This window comes from Oncorhynchus masou, chromosome 12 (assembly GCF_036934945.1).
Source record: "Oncorhynchus masou masou isolate Uvic2021 chromosome 12, UVic_Omas_1.1, whole genome shotgun sequence".
In the NCBI taxonomy this organism is placed as follows: domain Eukaryota; kingdom Metazoa; phylum Chordata; class Actinopteri; order Salmoniformes; family Salmonidae; genus Oncorhynchus; species Oncorhynchus masou.
The window spans coordinates 57,750,547-57,776,414 of NC_088223.1; the positions used below are offsets into that span (position 1 = coordinate 57,750,547).

The 25,868-nt window shown below is 43.0% G+C and overlaps 1 protein-coding gene across 4 annotated transcripts in view; it reads right to left on the minus strand.

Annotated features, from left to right (window-relative positions):
* Positions 1-25,868, minus strand: part of LOC135550488 (seizure protein 6 homolog) — a 225,646-nt gene that overhangs the window by 126,306 nt on the left and 73,472 nt on the right. For all 4 annotated transcript variants that reach the window (XM_064981358.1, XM_064981356.1, XM_064981357.1 and 1 more), the window contains exons 2-3: positions 4,573-5,367; positions 1,628-1,767 (exon numbers count right to left, since the gene is read on the minus strand). In XM_064981358.1, the coding sequence (XP_064837430.1) occupies positions 1,628-1,767; positions 4,573-5,367 (935 nt within the window). The remainder of the gene's footprint in view (positions 1-1,627; positions 1,768-4,572; positions 5,368-25,868) is intronic.

The window sequence follows — 25,868 nt, forward strand, 5'->3', positions numbered from 1 at the left end:
ACAGAAAAATAAGGAAGTAAACATTCAATAGCCATTACCATGTGTGTCTGTGGGAAGCCAAGAACTAATCATGGCCCAATTTCACAGGCTGATGATTTGCATAAGCCCAAAAAAGTAGACTACCATTCAAAAGTTTGGGTCACTTAGAAAATTCCTTGTTTTTGAAAGAAAAACACATTTTTTTGTCCATTAAAATAACATCAAATTGATCTGAAATACAGTGTAGACATTGTTAATGTTGTAAATGACTATTGTAGCTGGAAACAGATGATTTTTTTATGGACTATCTACATAGGTACAGAGGCCCATTATCAGCAACCATCACTCCTGTGTTCCAATGGCACGTTGTGTTAGCTATTCCAAGTTTAACATTTTAAAAGGCTAATTGATCATTAGAAAAACCTTTTGCAATTATGTTAGCACAGCTGAAAACTGTTGTCCTGATTAAAGAAGCAATTAAACGGACCTTATTTAGACTAGTTGAGTATCTGGAGCATCAGCTCTGCCTAGAAGGCCAGCATCCCGGAGTCGCCTCTTCACTGTTAATGCGATACAGAATTATACATTTTGTCTGGAAATTTAAATGAATCTAAATGCATTTTGACCTATTTAATGTAGACTCCACATACATCAATTTAAGTAACTTATTATTATTTTTGCTAGGGAAAATAGACGCATCATCCCTTCCTTCCCTGGAGAAAATAATGACTGATGCCTGCTTCCATAGATAAACATTGGATGCAGCCAAGACGGGAGCAGTGAAAGAGATGCATTCAAAGTGAGGGCCCTCTGAATGCATGCTAGCAAATGAACTCGGGGTTTGTCTTTTACCCACGCTTTCGCAAACAATTTTAGTAGGCCATTGTGTCTCAATAGATCATTATGAAATTACGGCTGACTAAACATTTCGCTGTGCTGTGGTGTCTCTGCTGCTGGGTCTGTATTGATTGTGGTGGGACTGTTGCTGTGACAGCCCAGAGATAACAAGTTCCACATGAATGAATAGAAACACAACAAGCAAACAGCCCTGGCTGAATTCAGATTTCCCCTTACCACTCCAAGAGAACATTTTCAGGAATAACTATAATGGTTTTATTTTGAAACTACTCTAGTTACAAGTAAGAAACTTGCTAAACATGAAGTGCAGTTGATTTTTTTTCTTGTATTTTTCCTTGAAGTCATGTGAAGCTCAAGGCTTTGTAGTGGCATAAATAAGCTGCACTCATAAATGTTGACATGAGCCATTTGTTTCATGAGCAAGCTGAAGTGTTATGTTAGTTTGAGATTCCAATAGATGCATAGCTCATTAGCATTTGGGCAGCTGAAAATAGCATAAAGGTGTAACACTTCATCAGAGCCGCTGGCTCAAACGACAGCCATGATAATTAGGTTAAATGAAGGTAGGGAAGAGAGAGAGAGAGTGCTAGAGAGAGCGGATTGTGGTGCTAAAACAGTGTGTCCAGCAACACTAACCCAAGGCCTACTGGCAAACCTGGACCTAACAGCCCTCCTCTCATTTCAATTAACACACTGAGCAGGTTTCCATTAAAACCTTGAGATGTGGAAAAGTGTATGGATGTGAACCCAATAAAAGGGACAACTTAGACAGTATCCTGTTTTCACTGACCTGTACTTCAATCCCGTATCCCAGGTAGACCGTCACCACATAGGTGCAATCCACTCCAGGGTCAGACGACAACGCTGCAGAATGCTGCTGTGGAATCTTGATGTGGCCCTCGGGGTCAGTGAAATTCACAGTGCAGGGACCTGGCACAGGAGAAATGAAAAGACAAGTGATCCCTCTTCCCAGACTACTGATCCATCTCTGACAGCCCATCTGTGTCTCAGTGGCCCTCTAACTCCCTCATTAACTCCCCAGATTCCCTGCCTCTCAGCCGGGCCTTGGAGATCACGCCGCCCCTCAGCCATCTAGACCCACTAGAGAGGACAGCCAGGCAGCACAGATCAGGTGGAGCCGGCCTCTGCAGATTGGTTTGCCGCATGATCAGCTTTGTGATCCTGGGTGCCAGATGAATAGGAGCTGTCAGCACGGAAGGATGAGAAACACTGACTGGCCCTCTCCAACGATATTCCTGCCACGCTGTACAAGACTCTGACTAAAATCTGAGTAAACACTGTAAACGAGAGGCAGTCATGCAGGCCACTTTTGGTTACTGCTAAGGGTTGTCATCAGGGTTTGGAACTGGTCATGGAACAAAATCAACATTTTTTTGAGGAACAAGATCAGAACCGTGAATGAAAGTTAAATATATTGTTCCGGAACAGAACCATTATTTTAAATGCATGGAACCAAACGGAACAAAGTGCCTACGCAAAGCCCTACTCTTTCCCTCCGAAACATATTCTAGTGTCTGCTAGCCTGCCTGCTGAAATTGCATAGGCACTTTGTTGCGTTATGTGTGGAAAATAACATTCAAAGATATTCAGAGTTTCATCATAGAAGCCACTCCTCTGTAGGTATAATTTTGTGGGCCTAATTCAGATAATGCATGTCATAACAAGATGCCTTGTCAAGCCAAGCCTTCTCCACCACCCTCTTTCGCACTCTCCCCACCAGCAAAATTTCAGTCGCATCACGCACCCTACACTCATCTGTCGAATGCATGTAAATTGCTTGCACGCTCTAAAGCAGGCTGCTCTATCCGCACTGATTGGTAGTGTAATTTAATGTTAATGTAAATGTTTTTTTTTTATGATTTCAGAGGTTTAAAAAGTAACAGAAAGGAACAATATAAACTGTTACTTTTTTATTTGTAACAGTGGAATGGAACAAAAAATAATGGTTCAGTTCAAAATGAAGTGATTGTACAATAGTTTTGGTTCCAACCCCAGGTTGACATACTCTTTTCTTTGGATTTGGGAAGGTTGTGTGTTTTTTTTATTGGGCACTGGAGAGGGAAGTTGTCACGCCTGCTCCCTCTCTCCCTCGAGGGCGCCAGGCTGCCAATCACTGTACACAACTGCCACCATCACTATGCACACCTGTTTCCCTCGTCACGCACTTTTACGCCTCAGCCGGATCATCAGGCTCCCATGTCTCAGCTGGCTCGCTAGGATCCCACGCCTCTGCCGATTCGTCAGGCTTCTACACCCTCAGCCGGCTTGTCCAGCGCCCATGCCTCGGACGGCCAGTCAGGCTCGCCCAGGTGGGACGCTGGGTGGCGCCCCTAGAGGGGGGGGTACTGTCACACCCGCTCCTGCTCTCCCTCCCTGGCGCTCGTGGGTGCTAGGCTATCCAGCACTACGCACTCCTGCCACCATCATTACGCACACCTGTTTCCCTCGTCACGTGCTTCAGCGATTCATTGGACTCACCTGGACTCAATCACCTGCTCTCATTATCTCCCCTATATCTGTCTGTTCCGCGCTTCAGCATTTATTGTCATCATGTCATTTTATTCTCCCTGTTCTGATGCTGTTCTTGTCCTGTTGTCTGTTGATAATTAAATGTTCACTCCCTGCACCTGCTTCTCATCTCCAGCATCGGGGCCTTGCAGAAGTACATTTTCCCCCTGGTTTACATTCACCCTTTTGCAGGTTTTACTATATAATGTCTTCCATCCTAGCCAAATTTTGTAATCCACTATATCAAGGTGTTTTGGTACTTCTGCACTACGCTTTTCTGGGCGTTAACTTTTACTATACCATAAGTCAATATAGTATACTAGTCTAACTGTCTATCCTGCCCTCTATCCAACATTCATAGTGACAATAGTGGTAGATGGATTGTTTTTCCAGATCTGCAATAGGCTAACTAGCATCATACCAGACATAAAATCATTCAAAGATGCACCAATTTTCAATGTAAGTGGAGAGGCCAGGTACGTCATTGCACATAAAAGAACAGTGAAGACAAAAAAATGCAGGAGAGGGGGACAATACAATTATCCTACCTAAACTATTCTACAACACCACAATGCAAGGAAAGTTCTACTCTAGGTTGTAAACTGCAGTGAAAATGTCATTTCAATAACGATGCAAAAGCCCTGTGATTTGATCATTTAATTCAATATGGATTAGTCGTGGGTATGCCCTTGGCAGTTTATTAGGTCTAGAAAGGCAAAGTTGCAGGTCAGTCTGGATCTATTTTAAGTTTTGATACTGAGATGTGCTGTCTGTTGCAGATCATCATTCTCCCAAGTCATCCTATAATAATGTGGCCTCATATTGTATGCTTCCAGCAGGCCCGGTTATTCAGGAAAGCTTAACACACTGCCTCTAAACACACTGCCTCCTCCTCTAGATCCTAGTGGCTTTTCCTTGCGTGCCTAGAACCTAACGCTTCAAGGTCATGTGAAAATATTTGCAACATTGGTGGAAGCGAGTTCATTTTTCTACGACACCTCGAATTGGACAGCCCCCGAGTACATTTCTAACTGTTGATAGTTTAAGTGACTTGACGATACCTGCATTAAAGCTGCTACTCTAAAGCCATTGCATTAGGGCCATTACAGAAAAGCAGCAGTTGCCAAATGGATGTAATTGGATTTACATACTTCTACTTCACTCTATACTGTGTGTGTGTATGAGACCAATAGATATAGAAGTTACCTGGTGTCTGCATGGTGGTGATGGTGGTGGTTGTGATGATGGTTGTGGTGGTCATTCCCTCATCCACCTCTCCTGTGGATAAGGCGGTCAGTTTGGTGAGCTGGATGCCAGGGTCTGTTTTGTTCTTTACCCATGGTTCCTCTGACTCACCTTTCTCCACCCTAACTGAGGTGGTCAGGACAGGGGGGGGCAGGGTGGCTTCCACGATAACTTCCCCCTGACCATAGGCGCTTCCATTCAGGAAGGGAGGGGCATTGGGGCTGCGGCCACTGACTGTAGGGGCAGTGGTTGCCACGACAGGAGTGGTCAGGGAGTCTGTGGTCACTGCCACCTTCTCTGCCTCCCTGGCCTTGTCCTTGGTAAACTGGTTATTCTGAGCCATGCTCACCAGTAGCCCAGGGTCTGTGGAAGCAGAGATGGTGAGGGGGGTTGTGGCAGCCACTGTGGCAGTAGTGGCGATGTCAGAGAAGGCAGGGGCGTCCTCATGTGGCACCAGGCGAGTTGAGGCATCCCCCCCCTCAAAGGCAGTAACAGAGCCGGGCATTGTGGGATGTCCTTCCACGTCGCCATGGTCTGTGAAAAACCGCTGGTCCCCCTGGAAATCTTTAGTGAGCAGGAGTTCATGGAGGGCGAAGCCTCTGAAGACAGGTCGGTGGTTGGGGACGTTCATGGAGGATGCTGTGGTAAAATGGTGGATCTCACTCTCTGTGTCCTGTGTGGACGAGTGTGTGAAGGCTCCGCTGTCTGCTTCGATTCTCCTCTGGCCCCCAACATTTCCATTCTCTAGAGAAGACACTGGAGAGAAACACACCAACAACAGGGAGGTATTAGAGTATACTAGAAGAGAAATATAATACCAGAGAACATGATTCCTAAATATTACATGACATTTTTATAAGTAAAACAAACATCTACATTGGATACATATATGGCTCTGTTGTAATTGCAAAATCTGTTAGTGTAGGATTTAGTCTAGGGTTAGGGACCCCCTTTTACCAGGCTGTAAGGAGCATTATGAGTGGATATCTTGTTACATAGAAGGTTAAGTGCAGTGGCTAGTGAGTAAAGTGGAACAATAACCACCCTGATTAACTAACCACTACTGTAGACAAATTGCCACAAGAGGCCCTTAGAAAAGGCCCTTCAGGAAAACCCCCCATGATAACCCTTTGATGATTCATTTGAATACCTTTATTCCTCCTTCTTCCAATTAGCCAAAGTAAAGATTTTGCTCTGAATGTCTCATGATTACCAAATATAATAATGGCTGAGCCGTAGAGAGTAATTATTCCCACCTGCAGCAGTTAAGATGCAATCAGGAAGCACCAGGGTATGGGTGCTAAATTCAAAAAGTGGGAGGGATGATAATGATAGCTCCAAATTGCTCTCATACAGTATTTCTGTAAGAATCCAAAACCACAGTGTTAAATATATTTGCTCTCAAGAAGTAAGGTTGGAAATGAACCGTGCTTTTGAAAGTGGGTCCTTTTTGCCGGAATGACGGCTTCAGTGTCAAAAGACACACCAGAGGACGTCTCTCAGGGTTAATAAAGAGCAACAACACAATGGTCTTTCATCTCTTCTACATTTATCTCCATTAGTATAGGGAATGCCTTTAAAAAGTTTGGTGACAGATGAATAATGACAGTCCTCACTGTGAAGCCTGCAGTAAGTCAGCATGAGTGTTCATTATCGCAGACAAGCTCTGCAATCACAGCCAGAGTGAGGGAAAGAACTGAAAGGAGAATTTCATCAAGAAAATGTAAATATTCGTCTGACTTCTGAGATAAAAGATTAAAAGACACAAGTTTTCTAAAGGACAGACTCTAGCTGAAGGATGGCATGACTTTCAGAATGTAGATTACCCCTAGTGTGTATATGCATGCACACTGGCACACATACACACAATCCCTTGACCCACACTCCTTAACCACATGCCAGAGAAAGAAGTAAACCATGATAAAGCACAGAAAACACACAATCCTTGTAGTGGAAAAGCACTTTGAAAATTGAGAAAAGTGTGTTATCTAGCTACTGTGATTGTCTCCAAAACCCCAGACACAACTGCCAAAACAACAGGCAGTGTGAAGAGATTGATATGGCACAGCAGTGACAACGGCTACTTCTCTTGTCCTTTATCAGAGTAGGACCTCAGTGAAATGGAAATAAAGGGCTTACAAAAGCTCTCTGATGTAATACTGCCTTATCTGTCGTAAAGAGTAGGATATGCTGCTGGGATTTTATATACTAATTGTCCTTGACAGTTTCAACACTTATGGTTGAAGACAGGTCGGTGGTTGGGGACGTTCATGGAGGATGCTGTGGTCACAGGAGAGGCATTTGAACAAAAACCTAGTTTTTTTATCAAAATGTGTTTTTTGGCAGTAATGCCATCTAGAACATGTAAACTTTATTTGCTTTAATACCAAACTTGTATGCTATCTGTAAATACGAATACATTGTTTAATTGCGAGCCTAGTTGGTTTAGGAACGGAAAAAGACAGGAACCTTCATGTTAGCCATGATTGGCTGAGATACTGGACATGCCGAGAGATGAGTTCGGGATTGGTCTGCCATGTAGCACGCTTCTGTCTATAATATGAGCTGCTCAGTATGTGTAGATAATCCTTTCTAACGTGGCTTTTTTGAAAGATATCACGAAGAACTGTGATAATGTTGCAAATGCTCTCCACTCTCCACTTCAAGTTTTGAAATCAGTGGAATTCCCGGTGGAGTAGGATAGCTAAGGAAATTTAGAAAATTCAGGCATTTGATTGCAAATATGCAGATGAAGTCAAAAAAAGAACACACAAAGGCTGTTGTATAAAACATTTGTCTCTGAATTGCATCTTCAAACCATGGCATCCATGGCATCTGTAACAGAGGGAGAAGCATTCATACATGTATACAGGTAAGAGAGTCTAGCTAGGTACATTTTCAGATATTATACGTTTCTAATTTTGGCAGAAAATAATTTTCATTGCAAGTTAAAGCGTACTGTTAGCTAGCTAGCTAATGTTAGCTGGCTGGATGGCTCGCTAGCTAACGTTATGTGTATGATCTCTGTAGTAATATAATTTGTATCTCAGATCCATTTGCTTTGCCAGTTATGCTTAAGGCTTAAGAGGGAGAATAGAGCCAGTCGGTCACAAATAGAGAGATACAACTATTCAGTAGGATGAATGTATAGTGAGTAAATTTTGTGATTATGAAGTGTCTAATGTCTAAATTTAACCCAAAATGAATGACAAAATATGGTTCACAGTTTTGTAACCGCTAGGCTACACATGTACTGTAAGTGTGACATTTATCTCAAACTTCTCAATGTCACTATCCTCTGAGAAAATAAAAGAGAAACTCTTCACAGCTCTCAACTTTTAGATGCTTACCTAAATAAAATAGTTTGAGGCAAAGCCATGTAAGCGGATGCTTTATGCGTCCTCCAAGATTTGATTAGCAATGGTGAATCCACGCTGTTGTTAGAAATAATCACACCATGACTAAGGAGAATCCGATTTTGGTCGATAATAATGATCACAATTTCAGAGTGCAATTCAATTCCTAAACAGACCTGAGCTTCCCTCCAGAGACTTATCTGCCATTGTAATTGAATTTGCCTCTTGACACTGTGCACTGATGCTAGGTGTTACTACACACTCTTTAGACGCTAAGTATTATGGATTATACTAACTCTCCCTGTGGCTGAATGGTAGTTTTAGGGTTGACAGTGAGGAGTCAAACGAAGATGTTTGCACACCTTTTTGTGAGCAGGACTGTCTGAAGCCTTTCAAATGGAGACGTTGACTCACAGTTTTAGATCTTTTAGAAATGACTTTGCTTTGATATTTTTCAGAGGGAAAAATACAGCAATCCAGGGGTTCCAATCATCCTGGTACTGGTGAGAGACAACATCTCTACCACCTTTTTTTAGTCAGTTGAAGTTACCAGAAATGTGAGGTAAGGAAGAAATTAACCACAAACACAAACTCCACGTCAGTAGCACTAGGATAAACAAACCCTTTACAAATCCAACGGGGTGAAATGTAAAAAAAAAAGGACTTCTACAGACCAGCAAAACCGATCAAACGATCAAAAACAATACTTCTCACAGAATAGTTCAATCATAAGAAACACAATGCTCTACTTGAGCTGTGTGCCCTCAAGCAGACTCCAGCTTGCCAGTTGAACACAACTGTAACTTATAGCAGAGAAAACTGAACCCAGGTTGAACTGTTGGCTGTGTTTTGGTTTGCTGCCTGCATGAATTAGTTGTTACAGAAAAAGACAAGACATCATTCATTCATATTGTATGCATTATCCTGTAGTTACAGTAACTGCTGTTTATATTGGGCTACAGTAGACTAAAAAGAGATCAAACAAAACCATTCACCCTGCATCTCCCAGCTCTGCTCTGACTGTTCTCAGTTGTCCAGAACACTCCATCTCTACTTCATGTCACAAACACATGCTGCATTATCTAGCCTTGGTGACATCTGGGCACAACTCCCCTCTGAACTGGCTGTGTTTAGTGCTGGAGGGAAGCCTGGTCTATGAATCAGAGTAAATACAGGCAGTGATGGCTCTGTGGCAAGCAGACTAACCACAGGACAATGTACAACAGCCAACACGCCCAGGGCCTGCATGGCTGCCCAGGGACAGTTACCACAGTTGATTTCGATCTATTTTCCACCTCACGCTCTTTCACAGGTTGACACCCTCTCCCTCATACCATCTCCTATTTTCTCTCTTTTCCTGGTACATCTCTCCAATCATCTCTATCTTCACCTTTTCATCCTCCTTTCTTTTCCCATTTCTTGGAATGGATCTCTCTATCAAGAACTGTGACTTGGAGCATGAGCAAGCGAAATGGTGAGAATAAATCGTTTCACCAAGGCAATTAAGACACACTGAACAAAACCACTGATGCACTATGGACATCATTGCCTTCCCCCAAAAAATCCAAAAAGGAATTCCTTGGTACATATTGAACTGTATCATTTAGCCATCTCCCGATGCTGAATGATGTCCAGAATTACTATGTGTGTCCGTGTGCAAACACACATGGATCTGGAGACTATTTTGATACCTTAATTAGCTTGCGTTCTGTGGGTGACAGTTTGTTTTAACGAGGCGGGAGAGCTGCAAGCACACTTCACATGGGGAGAAATGAAAGGGTGTTGTTGACACAGACAGAAAATGAGTGAGATATCCCAGAGCGGGGGGTTCTTGAAGCTACGGCACCCAAAGAGGCAGTGTAAGCCACAGAGCTGAAAATACTGCCAGAAAAGCAAATCTCTAGGATTCGATCCAGCAACCTTTCGGTTACCACCCAACGCTCCTACCCGCCAGGCTACAAGGTACAAATCGGTCATTCTGCCACTATGCAAGGCAGTTAATCCACTGTTCCCCGTGCGCCGAAGACATGGATGTCAATTAAGGCAGCTCCCCGCACCTCTCTGATTCAGAGGAGTTGTGTAAAATGCAGAAGACACGTTTCAGTTGAATGCATTCTGTTGTACAACTGACGAGGTTTCCCCCTTTTCCTCTCTGCTGGAGTGTATTTTAGTCACAAAACCTGGAAGCTGAAAAGCATGAATCTGTGATGCAAGGAAATACAGTTGAATTCAGAAGTTTACATACACTTAGGTTGGTTTCAACCACTCCACAAATTTCTTGTTAACAAACTATAGTTTTGGCAAGTCGGTTAGGACATCTACATTGTGCATGACACAAGTCATTTTTCCAATAATTGTTTACAGACAGATTATTTCTGTCACACCCTGACCATAGTTTGCTTTGTATGTTTCTATGTTTTGTTTGGTCAGGGTGTGATATGAGTGGGCATTCTATGTTGTGTGTCTAGTTTGTCTGTTTCTGTGTTTGGCCTGATATGGTTCTCAATCAGAGGCAGGTGTTAGTCATTGTCTCTGATTGGGAACCATATTTAGGTAGCCTGTTTGGTGTTGGGTTTGGTGGGTGATTGTTCCTGTTCCTTGTTCTTGTGTTAGTTTGCACCAGTTTAGTCTGTTTCGGTTTTCACGTTACGTTTATTGTTTTTGTATTGATTCGTGTTTCCTTTGTTTTATTAAACATTAATCTAAATTGCCATGCTGCATTTTGGTCTCTCCTTCACACCAAGAAAGCTGTTACAATTTCACTTATAATTCACTGTATCACAATTCCAGTGGGTCAGAAGTTTACATACACTAAGTTGACTGTGCCTTAAACAGCTTGGAAAATTCCAGAAAATTATGTCATGGCTTTAGAAGATTCTGATAGGCTAATTGACATAATTTGAGTCAATTGTAGGTGTACCTGTGGATGTATTTCAAGGCCTACCTTCAAACTCAGTGCCTCTTTGGGAAAATCAAAATAAATCAGCCAAGACCTCAGAAAAAAATTGTAGACCTCTACAAGTCTGGTTCATCCTTGGGAGCAATTTCCAAACGCCTAAAGGTACCATGTTCATATGTATGAACAATAGTACACAAGTACAAACACCATGGAACCACACGGCAGTCATACCGCTCAGGAAGGAGACGCGTTCTGTCTCCTAGAGATGAACGTACTTTGGTGCAAAAAGTGCAAATCAATTCCAGAACAACAGCAAAGGATATTGTGAAGATGTTGGAGGAAACAGGTACAAAAGTATTTATATCCACAGTAAAACAAGTCCTATATCGACATAACCTGAAAGGCCCCTCAGCAAGGACGAAGCCACTGCTCCAAAATGGTCATAAAAAAAAGCCAGACTACGGTTTGCAACTGCACATGGGGACAAAGCTCGTACTTTTTGGAGAAACGTCCTCTGGTCTGATTAAACAAAAATAGAACTGTTTGGCCATAATGACCATCGTTATTTTTTAAGGGAAAAGGGGGAGGCTTTGCAAGCCAAAGAACACCATCCCAACCATGAATCACGGGGGTGGCAGCATCATGTTGTGGGGGTGCTTTGCTGCAGGAGGGACTGGTGCACTTAACAAAATAGATGGCTTCCTGAGGAATGAAAAGTATGTGGATATATTGAAGCAACATCTCAAGACATCAGTCAGGAAGTTAAAGCTTGGTCACAAATGGGTCTTCCAAATGGACAATGACCCCAAGCATACTTCCAAAGTTGTGGCAAAATGGCTTAAGGACAACAAAGTCAAGGTATTGGAGTGGCCATCACAAAGCTCTGACCTGAATCCTATATAACATTTGTGGGCAGAAAAAAGCGTGTGCGAGCAAGGAGGACTACAAACCTGACTCAGTTACACCAGGTCTGCCAGGAGGAATGGGCCAAAATTCACCCAACTTATTGTGGGAATCTTGTGGAAGGCTACCAGAAACGTTTGATCCAAGTTTTAAAAAAATGTAAAGGCAACGCTACCAAATACTAATTGAGTGTATGTAAACTTCTGCCCCACTGGGAATGCGATGAAATAAATAAAAGCTAAAATAAATCCTTCTCTCTACTATTATTCTGACATTTCACATTCTTAAAATAAAGCGGTGATCCTGCCTGACCCAAGACAGGGATTTTTTACTCGGATTAAATGGCAGGAATTGTGAATAACTGAGTTTAAATGTATTTGGCTAAATTGTATGTAAACTTCCGACTTCAACTGTATATAATACTTTACTGTGCAAGTGAAATACAGCAGGTACTCTTGTATTGAAGACTAGATTTTTCCAATACATTTGACTGGTGAAATTGGGCAACAGTATTACCTTTATAAACTCGTTTAGATGGGCTCAAGGCAATGAGCTGGAATATAGCACTTATGTCTACAAATATGTCCAAATGGAGTCTGGTATTACCGGAATGATGTGGTGACAGTTTAGAGTAAACAACCATCAATTCTCTTTTCATCTCTGTCTCTTTGCCAACTCTCTGTCTGTCCCAAAATGTCTTGAGTTGCAGATTCATTATTAATGCGCCATTCAATTGTTATGCTCGTGTTTTCCACAAATTGCAAAGTCATTTTGGAAGGATTGATCATGAGGTTGGTTGATTTCAATGCATAACGAATAGATGCTTAATTATTTCTGCCCCGAGGCCAGATGTTCTCACTTGCAATCTCCCTTTGTTTCTATTGATCCTGAAATGACTCCCATACCAAGAAACACATCAACATTAGCTCTGAAAATCTGAATGGTCTCAGCATTTGTAGCAGCACTGCGTCCCCCATCAGTCCCAGACAGAAGGCGTATAAGTCAATGTAGCATTTGCTAAAGCAGAGATGCAGAGTGCTTTTACTGCTGCCATGGTGTGTGCCATAATAAAAAAGTTTGATCGCACCATTCAAGAGGCAGAGTAAACAATTTCTTTACAAAGCCTCTCTCTGGCTGACAGAGAGCTGACACATAGCGTTACATTTTACTGACAGACTCAACACCAGTCATTAATCTTCCTGGGTGACAGAAGCAATTCAAAGGTATTTTGATGTTCTGGGTTAGGAGTGGGAAACATTTCCTTGTAGCCTTATTCTGTCACAACAGGAGCAGCCCAAGCTGCTCTTAAAAGCAAACTAAACACATTTGACATCTCGCACAAACTAGAGAGAATAAAAGATGTAAAGGGAGATCTTCATAAAGTCTGACTGTACACATGAGCCTGCCTCCTCCAACCCAAGACATATGATTGCCCTCAAAAAAATGTATTGACGGAAGCCTTGAGAAATGTAAAGGAAGTCACTAAAGGAATATATATATGATCGCAAGCAGACTTCTGAAAACTATGTGAGAGGCATTCATTATTTTGTTTTTCCATAATCATCTCCCTTTCCCGAACTGGATTGTCATGTAGCTAATGATCAGAGCATAGCTGTGAAAGACTATATACTTCTTCAAATCTCTTCAACTATTCATCTCGCTCCCTTTCTCCTCCTCTCTTTCCCTCTCTCTCTCTCTCTCTCTCTCTCTCTCTCTCTCTCTCTCTCTCTCTCTCTCTCTCTCTCTCTCTCTCTCCCTCTCTCTCTCTCTCTCTCTCAATTTCTCCCTCTCTGTATGAACAGAAGGAACATGGAGGTTGGTCAGTGACCGTACAGCTCCTGCCCTTCAGTGGGAATATTTAGTGAGAGTGGAGAGTGGGAGTTGATCCCACTGGGTAAACCAGGGTTTCTCATGCTCAGATCAATAGTGGATCAATGTTCAGGGAAACATTACCCAGTGAGGACAGGCAGGAAACATCACCATGGTGATTTTACACTCAGAGTCAGAGCTGGTAGGCTAATTGATGATCTCAATGATCTCAATCCACTCTCAAACCAGTATCAGAGCAGACATACAACAGTGTGAAACAAACATTAAAATGGCACACATACTAAGGAACCTCTCTTTGCAATTGGTGATTGTGAGTAGTGGTCCATGGTGGAGGTTCGAGTTTAAGAGAGCATGGCTCAATACTTCCATTCTCTATGCCCTGTTTAGCTGTGTCCTCCTGTGGTGATAGTGAAGGTCACCTCCTATCATCTGCATAATGACCAATGTAAAGGGTCCATACTGTATATGCTAAAGCTATTGCTCAGAGGAGATGGGATGCTTTCCCCTTCTGAAGCACCTTCCATCCTTCAACCTAGTCATTGGCTAAGCAGGTGGAGGGACATGCAGAAACACACATACGCATATGGTACAGTGAACCTAAACTGTGAACTTAAAGTGACCATTTTTCCCAGATCAACACATTCTGTTGAACAAACCAATTAAAAGTTCAGGGATTTCTATTTTTGAGGGATGGAGTATTCAAGGACTTTGAGTGGTTGAAGGACTTTACCAATCAGGCGTAAATGTAATATGCCGACTAATCTAAGTGTCCCTGAGAGAGACGGGAGACAGGAGTGGGAGGCTGACCGAGTGCTGCTTCACTGTCAGATAGATGTGATCCTGACAGACATGCCCATTCTGGGACTGTGTGATGGGGGAATGACTGGCTTTACCCATAGATACAGGGATCAGTCAAGAACAATACACCAAGGTCTACAGGACAATGAGTGATGAGACTAGAGAGGGTGTGAAAAGAGGAGAATGGATTGCTTAAAGTACATGAGACAGAAGTCTGTTTCTCCAGTGTATCATCAGGCTTGGCATAATGTGAAAGCTAAACGGTAGCTAAGTAAACAAACTGAAAATGACTGTTTCAACTAAACAGCTTATGAGGGTTCCACGTCTGTATCCTCCACAAAGTAATAGTGTGGAAAAGGGGCAGTGGAGATCTGACACAGAAAGAGCTAAGCGATGAAGGAAATGTCAAGCCTCGGAGACCTCATTTAAAATATCTAGGATTGCTATTCCACAGCAATAGCCTGGATCTATTTTTTAGGATGCGGCAGACAGTCAACCTGACGACAGCAGATTTGAAATCCTGACCTGAATAAGACTGCAGAATAGCAAAGCAATTAAGGATTGTTTTTGTGCCTCTTAAAAAACTCTAATCCAGGCAGTATTTTGTTTTATTGGATTCTTCTTGGCTGTGCTCTGCTTAGAGACTTTCTGGCACTGACTGCATTTGACTGGCAGAGAGAAAATCACTGATTGTCTCACCATAGACTGGTTGCAAGAACTTTGAATTGGGTGCTAAACACCACATAGCTAGGGTAGGATAGAATGAGGCAAAGAAAAATACAATGCTTCACTCGAAGAACTCTTCTTCAGCCACAGACAGAGAGATTGTTAAAGAGAGTTGGTTAAGGTGAGAACAAAAAAATCGATTGAGGCAATCAGAGAAATTGTAGAGCAGCTCTGCAGCGTAATACCTGAATTTCTGTCTCACTCTATCTGATCCTACTGAGGGAATCTTTTAACAATTCCTTTCAACCCTCTCAGCCAAAGGAAATGTTATGTTGGGCGACATTCTGATTGGAAGAAACCTCTGCTTAGCACTGAAATCCTGTACAGTACATTGTGTACATTACATGTCTTTCTTTTTTTACGTCAAGACAAAGAGTGAAAAATCACAGGGATTTCTCCCCCGTACGGCATCAGAGCAGAGAGAGAGAGAGAGAGAGAGAAGGGGAACTAATCAGGCAGAACGGGACAGGCTCCAGGGAAGCTGCTGATTGGCACCAATCCTCTAATATCCAGGCCTTAATTTCCTTATTATTCTAGAGAGGCATTAGACAACAACAAAAAATCTATAGTGGCCTTCCGCTTGTCTGAAGTTACATTGTTGACATCACAAGACGGCTCTACGCGACAGGCTTTCTCATCCCCTCCTTAGGGGGTCTTGCTGATGGATTGAATGCATAGTGAACTCATTTAAATGACTGGGCTGGCCAGGCTGTTGTAGCTAGGGACCTGGATCATTATGAGTCAGAATGAGCAATGGTTTGAGGCAGAGTAATATACAGTGCATTCGGAAAGTATTCGGTCCCCTTCACTTTAATCACATTTGGTTACATTACAGCCTCATTCTAAAATGGATTAAATACATGTTTTTCCTCATCAATCTACACACAACACCCCATTGTGACAAAGTGAAAACGTTTTTAGAAATGTTTGCAAATGTATTTAAAACAAAAAACAGAAATATCTTATTTACATAAGTATTCAGACCCTTTGCTATGAGACTCAAAACTCAGATGCATCCTGTTTCCATTGATCATCCTTGAGATGTTTCTACAACTTGATTGGAGTCCACCTGTGGTAAATTCAAATGATTGGACATGATTTGGAAAGGCACACACCTGTCTATATAAGATCCCACACTTGACAGGTCATGTCAGAGCAAAACCAAGCCATGAGGTCGAAACAATTGTCCGTAAAGCTCCGAGACAGGATTGTACCGACGCACAGATCATGGGAAGGGTACCAAAATATTTCTGCAGCATTGAAAGTCTCTAAGAACACAGTGGCCTCCATCATTCTTATTTGGAAGAAGCTTGGAACCACTAAGAGTCAAACGTGGGAGAAGGTCCTTGGTCAGGGAGGGGAGGGGACCAAGACCCCGACCAAGAACCCGATGGTCCCTCTGACAGAGCTCCAGAGGTCCTCTGTGGAGATGGGAGAACCTTCCAGAAGGAAAACCATCTCTGCAGTCCTCCACCAATCAGGCCTTTATGGTAGAGTGGCCAGACCGAAGCCACTCTACAGTAAAAGGCACATGACAGCCTGCTTGGTGTTTGCAAAAGGCACCTAAAGATTTTCAGACCATGATAAACAAGATTATCTGGTCTGATGAAACCAAGATTGAACTCTTTGGCCTGAATGCCAAGCATCACGTCTGGAGGAAACCTGGCACCATCCCTACAGTGAAGCATGGTGGTGGCAGCATCATGGTGTGACAATGTTTGTCAGCTGCACGGACTAGGAGACTAATCAGGCTTCAGGCAAGCTCTGACTGGCACCAATCCTCTAATATCCAGGCCTTAATTTCCTTATTATTCCAGAGAGGCATTAGACAACAAAAAAATCTATAGTGGCCTTCCTCTTGTCTGAAGTTAAATTGTTGCCATCACAAGATGGCTCTACGCGACAGGCTTTCTCATCCGCTCCTTAGGAGGTCTTGAAGATGGATTGAATGCAAAGTGAACTCATTTAAATGACTGGGCTGGCCAGGCTGTTGTAGCTAGGGACCTGGATCATTATGAGTCAGAATGAGCAATGGTTTGAGGCAGAGTAATATACAGTGCATTCGGAAAGTATTCGGTCCCCTTCACTTTAACCACATTTGGTTACATTACAGCCTCATTCTAAAATGGATTAAATACATGTTTTTCCTCATCAATCTACACACAACACCCCATAATGACAAAGTGAAAACAGGTTTTTAGAAATGTTTGCAAATGTGTTAAAAACAAAAAACAGAATGACCTTATTTACATAAGTATTCAGACCCTTTGCTATGAGACTCAAAATTGAACTCAGATGCATCCTGTTTCCATTGATCATCCTTGAGATGTTTCTACAACTTGATTGGAGTCCACCTTTGACAAATTCAATTCATTGGACATGATTTGGAAAGGCACACACCTGTCTATATAAGATCTCACACTTGACAGGTCATGTCAGAGCAAAATCAAGCCATGAGGTCGAACGAATTGTCCGTAACGCTCAGAGACAGGATTGTGCCGACGCACAGATCATGGGAAGGGTACCAAAATATTTCTGCAGCATTGAAAGTCTCTAAGAACACAGTGGCCTCCATCATTCTTATTTGGAAGAAGTTTGGAACCACCAAGAGTCAAACATGGGAGAAGGTCCTTGGTCAGGGAGGGGACCAAGAATCCGACCAAGAACCTGATGGTCACTCTGACAGAGCTCCAGAGTTCCTCTGTGGAGATGGGAGAACCTTCCAGAAGGAAAACCATCTCTGCAGTCCTCCACCAATCAGGCCTTTATGGTAGAGTGGCCAGACGGAAGCCACTCTACAGTAAAAGGCACATGACAGCCTGCTTGGTGTTTGCAAAAGGCACCTAAAAATTTTCAGACCATTATAAACAAGATTATCTGGTCTGATGAAACCAAGATTGAACTCTTTGGCCTGAATGCCAAGCATCACGTCTGGAGGAAACCTGGCACCATCCCTACAGTGAAGCATGGTGGTGGCAGCATCATGGTGTGACAATGTTTGTCAGCTGCACGGACTTTGAGACTAATCAGGATCGAGGGAAAGATGAACAAAGCAAAGTACTGAGAGATCCTTTATTAAAACCTGCTCCAGAGTGCTCAGGACCTCAGACAGGACAACGGCCATAAGCACACAGCCAAGGCAATGCAGTAGTGGCTTCGGGGACAAGTCTCTGAATGTCCTTGAGTGGCCCACCCAGAGCCCGGACTTGAACCCGATCGAACATCTCTGGAGAGACCTGAAAATAACTGTGCAGTGACGCTCCCCAACCAATCTGAGAGAGCTTGAGGGGATCTGCAGAGAAGAATAGGAGAAACTCCCCAAATACATGTGTGCCAAGCTTGTAGTGTCATACCCAAGAAGATTCAAGGTTGTAATCGCTGCCAAAGGGGCTTCAACAAAGTACTGAGTAAAGGGTCTGAATCATCCTTGACAAAGGAGATGATTGTGGACTACAGGAAAAAGAGGACCGAGCACATTCTCATCGACGGGGCTGTACTGGAGCAGGTTGAGAGCTTCAAGTTCCTTGGTGTCCACATCATCAACCAACCAACATGGTCCAAGCACACCAAGACAGTCGTGAAGAGGGAATGACAAAACCTATTCCCCCTCAGGAAACTGAAAAGATTTTGCATGCGTCCTCAGATCAAAGGTTCTACAGCTGCACCATCGAGAGCATCCTGACTGGTATGGCAACTGCTCGGCCTCGGACTGCAAGGCAATACAGAGGGTAGTGCGTAGGGCCCAGTACATCACTGGGGCCAAGCTTCCTGACATTCAGGACCTCTATGCCAGGCGGTGTCTGAGGAAGGCCCTAAATATTGTTAAAGACTCCAGCAACCCTAGTCATAGACTGTTCTCCCTGCTACCGCACGGAAACCGGTACCGGAGCACCAGGTCTAGGTCCAAGAGGCTTCTAAACAGCTTCTAACCCCAAGCCATAAGACTCCTGAACATCTAATCATCTAATCTGTGTATAGTCTCACTATTGTTATTTTACTGCGGATCTTTAATTACTTGTTACTTTTTATTTCTTACTCGTATTTTAAGTTAGCATTTCCCTGTTTCCCTGTTGTATTCAGCACATGTGACTAATACAATTTCATTTGAATACTTTGTTTTGAATCTTTAATACATCATCATTATGGAGTATTGTGTGTAGATTAATGAGGGTGGAAAAAAACTATTAGAAACATTTTAGAATAAGGCTGTAACGTAACAAAATGTGGAAAAAGTGAAGGAGTCTGAATACATTCAGATTGCTCTGAATCGAGAGAGTTGTGCCAATGCGGTTTCTTTCTCAACATTTCGAGAGTGCCACTTTCTCCTTCATAGTCGTTTGCTTAGTGATAATTTACGCTTTGCGTTGCACTGTTTGTTTCTGATGGTTTTCAAAGCCGATGAAGATGTCCAGTGAAAGCAGACATGCAATTTATTGGCACTACAACGCTGTACAGACTTGTATTAACATTTTCCCCAATGCTAAACCATAAAAACGTCTGTTCATTTCGGTGCTCTGTTTAACTTCTTTACAGCGGGTCATTTCATAGGGAATTGTTGGGGGTGCTCTAGTATTGTTGTAAGTCGCTCTGGATAAGAGCGTCTGCTAAATGACTTAAATGTAAATGTTACATCACCATCATTTTGAGAATAAAGGTGCTAACATGGCAGCCATTCTAAAACCTGGCCCAACTCTCCCACTGGGCAAAAAACTGTCTGAATCAATGTTGTTTCCATGTCATTTTTACCAAAAAATGAAATGTGACGATGTTGAATCAATGTGGAAAACTGATTGAATTTACAAAAAGTCTTCAACGTATTTTTTTCACCCAACTTCTAACTGAAATCCAATAACATGGTGGTATTTGCTTTTATTTCACATTGAATTGACGTTAGCTGACAACTAAATGTAAATAAGAAAAATAGAGGTTGAACTGACTGTAACGTCTGCAGCCCACTTTCCAGCTCCCTCTCCAGATCCCAATCACCAGAATTCTAATCACCTGTTCACACACCTGCATGTCATCATCTCACACTATTTACTTCAGTTCCTTGCACCCCACCACTGTGAGGTATTGTTTGTTTTGAGACACTTTTTTTCAGAGCACTGGTTTTTCCCGTCCGCCTCTCCTCCTGTGTATGATAGTTCTTGCCTGCCTCACTCACAAAGCTTTTTGCCTATTCCCTGCCTGTACCGCGTATGCCTGCCCCTGGACCCAGCTACCTGTCTCCTCCTGTGTTTGACCTTCTGCCTGCCCCTGGACCCAGCTACCTGTCTCCTCCTGTGTTTGACCTTCTGCCTGCCCCTGGACCCAGCTACCTGTCTCCTCCTGTGTATGACCTTCTGCCTGCCCCTGGACCCAGCTACCTGTCTCCTCCTGTGTATGACCTTCTGCCTGCCCCTGGACCCAGCTACCTGTCTCCTCCTGTGTATGACCTTCTGCCTGCCCCTGGACCCAGCTACCTGTCTCCTCCTGTGTATGACCTTCTGCCTGCCCCTGGACCCAGCTACCTGTCTCCTCCTGTGTATGACCTTCTGCCTGCCCCTGGACCCAGCTACCTGTCTCCTCCTGTGTATGACCTTCTGCCTGCCCCTGGACCCAGCTACCTGTCTCCTCCTGTGTATGACCTTCTGCCTGCCCCTGGACCCAGCTACCTGTCTCCTCCTGTGTATGCCCCTGGACCCAGCTACCTGTCTCCTCCTGTGTATGACCTTCTGTCTGCCCCTGGACCCAGCTACCTGTCTCCTCCTGTGTATGACCTTCTGTCTGCCCCTGGACCCAGCTACCTGCCTCCTCCTATGTATGACCTTCTGTCTGCCCCTGAACCCAGCTACCTGTCTCCTCCTGTGTATGACCTTCTGCCTGCCCCTGGACCCAGCTTCCTGTCTCCTCCTATGGTCGTTAAACACCTGTTGCACTCTGCGCTTGAAAGCAGCTCTCTGTCTCCCTCATGTTCATTACACTGACGTCTGCCAAGTGGGCTCTATACCGTGGGGTCCAAAATGATTGACACCATTCATAAAGATGAGCAATAATGACTGTATACAAATAAATCATTCAAATACTGAGCTATATTGTATGCTCAAAACTGTATTATATTGTTTTATACTAATACAATTGCTCAGAGAAAGAGACGTTGTTGAACAAGTAATACTTAAAGTAGTCAAAAGTTTAGTATTTGGTCCCATATTCCTAGCATACAATGACTACAATGATCAAGCTTCTGACTCTACAGACTTGTTGGAGGCATCTTTGCAGTTTGTTTTGGTTGTGTTTCAGATTATTTTGTGCACTATTGAAATGAATGGTAAATAATGTATTGTGTCATTTTGGAGTTACTTTTATTGTTAAGAATAGAGTTAAGAATAGAGTCTGTTTCTAAACACTTGTAATTTAATGTGGATGCTACCATGATTACAGATAATCAAGAATGAATCGTGAATAACGAAGAGTGAGAAAGTTAGAGGGTCAAAGATCATAACCCCAAGACATGCTAACCCCCACTGTTATTGATAAAGGTGAGATGTTAGTCTAATAACTTTTTAAACAACATCTATTTTATGATTTTATTCTATTTTATTAGAATGTCAGAAGGTGAATTCACCAATTTGTAAGTCGCTCTGGATAAGAGCGTCTGCTAAATGACTTAAATGTTAAATGTAAATGTAATATCATTTCATTATTTGAATTATATATTTTATACAGTCATTATTGCTCATCTTTATCAATGGTGTCAATACATTTTGGACCCCACTGTATATATGGCTGCCTACTGCTGGTGAGGATATGGTGCAGGTGGGAAGGGTGATACGGAAAGAATGAAGAAGAATGAAAGAAGAAGAAGAAGAAGTGAAAAATAAGCGTAGTACTGCAAGTGGAAACTTTGTTTGGCATGTCGGATTCTATCAAATAATAGAAAACAAAAGAATGAAAAGTACACGCGGAAAGAAAAGTGGAATCTTTAACAAAGAAAATCTCACATTCTCTTCCCTCAGACAGTAATTGCCTTTATAAAAGTAAAAGTGTTGGTTGAGGATCCGTGGCTTTGACATACCTTTATGTGAAAAGCAAGAACTCCCTTCAAAAGCTCCGGCAGGCAACAGCCTTAGAGTGGAAAGGATAACAGTTCATTGAGTTGAAACACCTGCCCTCCCCTTTCACCCAGACACCCTCCATCTGCCCTTTGGCGTCATTAAGTGGAACCAAAACTTTTATTTTAATTTATTATGGCTTCTATCCGTGTTCCAGCTCATCGAGCCGCCGTCCTTCAGACAGGCTTTGAACAAACTGTTGCTCAATGGCTCCAATAACCTCATCAGACACGACCTTTAGCTGGAGCGGAACCAAGGCAGAGGCACGGAGCACCACCATTAGCATGACAGCTGTACAGGGTGTTAGAGTAATGTAGCTACTGTGATAGAGATGGACGAACCCTAAACAGACATGAACCCAAGAAGAGGGAGTCAAAAGTGAAACCCCTAGGAATCCTAAGAGATGACTGGTGTACCTCCACTGACTAAACAATAATTAATTGCAAAAATATGTAGCGTCCTGACAGCAAAGCAAAGCATGCAAATGAATGGGCTATGGGTAGCTCATCGTGGAGGTTTGCTGTCAGAAAACAGAAAGGGCGTTTGATCAATAAAATATACTTTTAATACTTTTATGCTTCGCTGACCTTTATTATTTGTCTGAAGTACTGAATAATGAGAACTGACAGAAAGCATCAGGTGTGCATTTTCCATTTTATAACAGGGTTGGGGTCAATTCCCTTTCAAATGCTGTCAATTCATAATTGAAAACCAATGAAAACCCATGAAACTAATTGGAATTTCAGTGTACTTCCTGAATTGAGTGGAATTGAAATGGAATTCACCCCAACCCTGTTATAAAATGGAAAATGCACAGGTGTCGCTTTCTGTCAGTATCAAATAGCTCAATAAATTCAAATTAATCTAATATATATATATATATATATATATATTTTAAGTATGTACGGCCTGGTTCTGTGTACGCTGATAACTTTGATCTATCATAAATGTAACCCATATGCCATATGATTAGGGTTGCCAGAAATCCTGGTTGGAGGCTTCCTGATATCTTTCTTATTCCCTGCTGATTCCTGGATCCGCACACCGGGATTTCTGGAAAGCCAGGTAATTTATTGCAACCCTACATATGATACGAGTATGTAAATTACAGTACATAAGACACTCCAGTAAGCTTCTTCTGCTGGGTTCACCTCTGGGGTCTGTGTCTTATTCTCTGTGATGAAAGCATGTACTGTACATTCTAATGACACATACAGTAAGTAGTATGTGCACGCACGCACACAAAGCGAGGAATGGGGAGAAGAGAGGATGGAGAGTACTGTGTGAATACAGATGGAGCATCGCCCTCTCGTCTGACAGAAAGACCTCCTCTAGCTCACTTAATAATTTCACTGTCTCCTCTCTCTCCTCCCTCTCTCCCTCTCCTCCACTGATCTCAATGGCTATGACCATTCAATCAGGACAGATGAAAAGCAACGGCAAGAACCAATCCCTTCTAAGAATAAATCTACTCCTCAAGCCAACTGACCAAACCTACCATTGACCTTATGGTGTTTGAAACACTCCAAGATGAAGGTTAGTGTAGCTGACTGCAGGTTCTATGGGTTTAGAGACAATATAACATTTACATTATTTAGCAGACACTCTTATGCAGTCCATACATACAGTATGCATTCTTTTTTTCCTTCTCACTGGTCCCCTGTGGGATTTGAACCCACGTCTGTGGCGTTGCAAACACCATGCTCTACCAACTGAGCCACACGGGACCAGACTACTAATTCAATCGTTGACTTGTCACAGAGAGCGTCAAGAGTAGAATCCTTTTCCAATTCCCAGGGAACTGATGACAGGCATCAATCTGCCTGTGTAATCAGCCCAGGGCCTAAGGCAGAGCAGGACAGCCAGGGGGAGCCAACAGAGTGATGGGGAATAAAGTACTGTCATTAGCTTCAATGGCTCCCGCTCCCTCCCGCTTCACTGAGGGAAGAGTTATCCAGATCAAATTTATGCTCTCTCATCCACCAAAATGAGGGCAATATGAACGCTACAAGCACTCTCCCTATACTCTTTACGCCTGTCATAAGTGTGGCCAATGAAGCAGATAAGGAGAGGGGAGAAAGTAGGATAAGAGGTGGCGAGAGAGAGAAGGAGAGAGACAGCTTGGGATTGTTGCTATTCCCACAACATTAACTGTACATTTGCCATAAACATTATTCTTAGAAAAAAGTGACACGAAGGAGGTGACAATCACACTAAGGACGGAAATAAACTGAAAGTAAACTGGATTTGTTTATTTTGTCCCATTGAACATGTCAGCCACGCTCTGTAATAATCTAGGTAAATGGGAGAAACGACAAAGTCCAATCTCTCGCCGTGTGTGTGTGTGTGTGTGTGTGTGTGTGTGTGTGTGTGTGTGTGTGTGTGTGTGTGTGTGTGTGTGTGTGTGTGTGTGTGTGTGTGTGTGTGTGTGTGTGTGTGTATGCGTGTGTGTATGCGTGTGTGTATGCGTGTGTGTATGTGTGTGTGTGTATGCGTGTGTGTGCATGTCAGCAACAGAGCCAGCCTGGGCTGCTCTGGCTGTGGGAAAAATGGCCTTGTCTGGAGGGCAGCTCTTTGCCGGAGGCCCCCAGATGGGCTACTGGAGCAGATCAGATATGCTTCATGTGTCGCACTTCCCGCACATCTCTCATCAGCACTCTGACATCAGGGCCTGAATCACACCATCCAACTACCTCCCTCTATTGCCCTATCTCACCATATCCCCCCCTCACTCACAGCACCCCCTCTCTCCTGGTTTGCTTATCTCTCCATCTCCCAGCTGGATCAGATGTAGCACAGTGTAGCGCCAGCTGCCCAGTAGAGTTCTCCTACAGTAGACAGACAGACAGCCCACTGGGCACAGACGTCAGTTCAACATCTAGTTTTGATTTCATTTGGTTGAGATGTCATCTAGCGTGAATTCAAAGTGAAATCAACAAAACATTTTACCACGTCATTTCGGTTAAAAGTTGGGTGAAAAAAATACAATGCCTTTACGTTGATGACTTTTTTTGCAAAATCAAGTCGTTTTCCATGTTGACTCAATGTCATCACATCGATTTTTGGGGTTGAAATGACATGGAAGCAACAGTGCCCAGTGAGAGGAGAGAACAGAGACTGCCTCATAAAGCTCATTACACTCAACTGTGACCAGGCCTGTCTGGTTGGGCTGTTCACGCATATACAGCAATACCAGGCCAGCCATGCCCAGCTTTTCAAATCAGATCAAATCAAATGTTATTTGTCACATGCGCCGAATACAACAGGTGTAGACCTTACCGTGAAATGCTTACTTACGAGCCCTTAACCAACAATGCAGTTTTAAGAAGAAGAACCAATAAAAGAAATATAACAAATAATTAAGGAGCAACAATAAAAAAACAGTAGCGAGGCTACATACAGGGGGTTCCGGTTCAGAGTCAATGTGCAGGGGCACCGGTTAGTCGAGGTAATTGAGGTAATATGTACATGTAGGAAGAGGTAAAGTGACTATGCATAGATAATAAACAGAGAGTAGCAGCGTAACAATGATTAACTTTCCACACTGAGAGAATAGTCCATCCCTCCAGCCCGGCCCACCCATTCCAGTCTGCTACCTGCAGGACATGGAGGTGTGTGTTTGGCAGCGAATCTTCATAGGGGATCTGGCAGAGT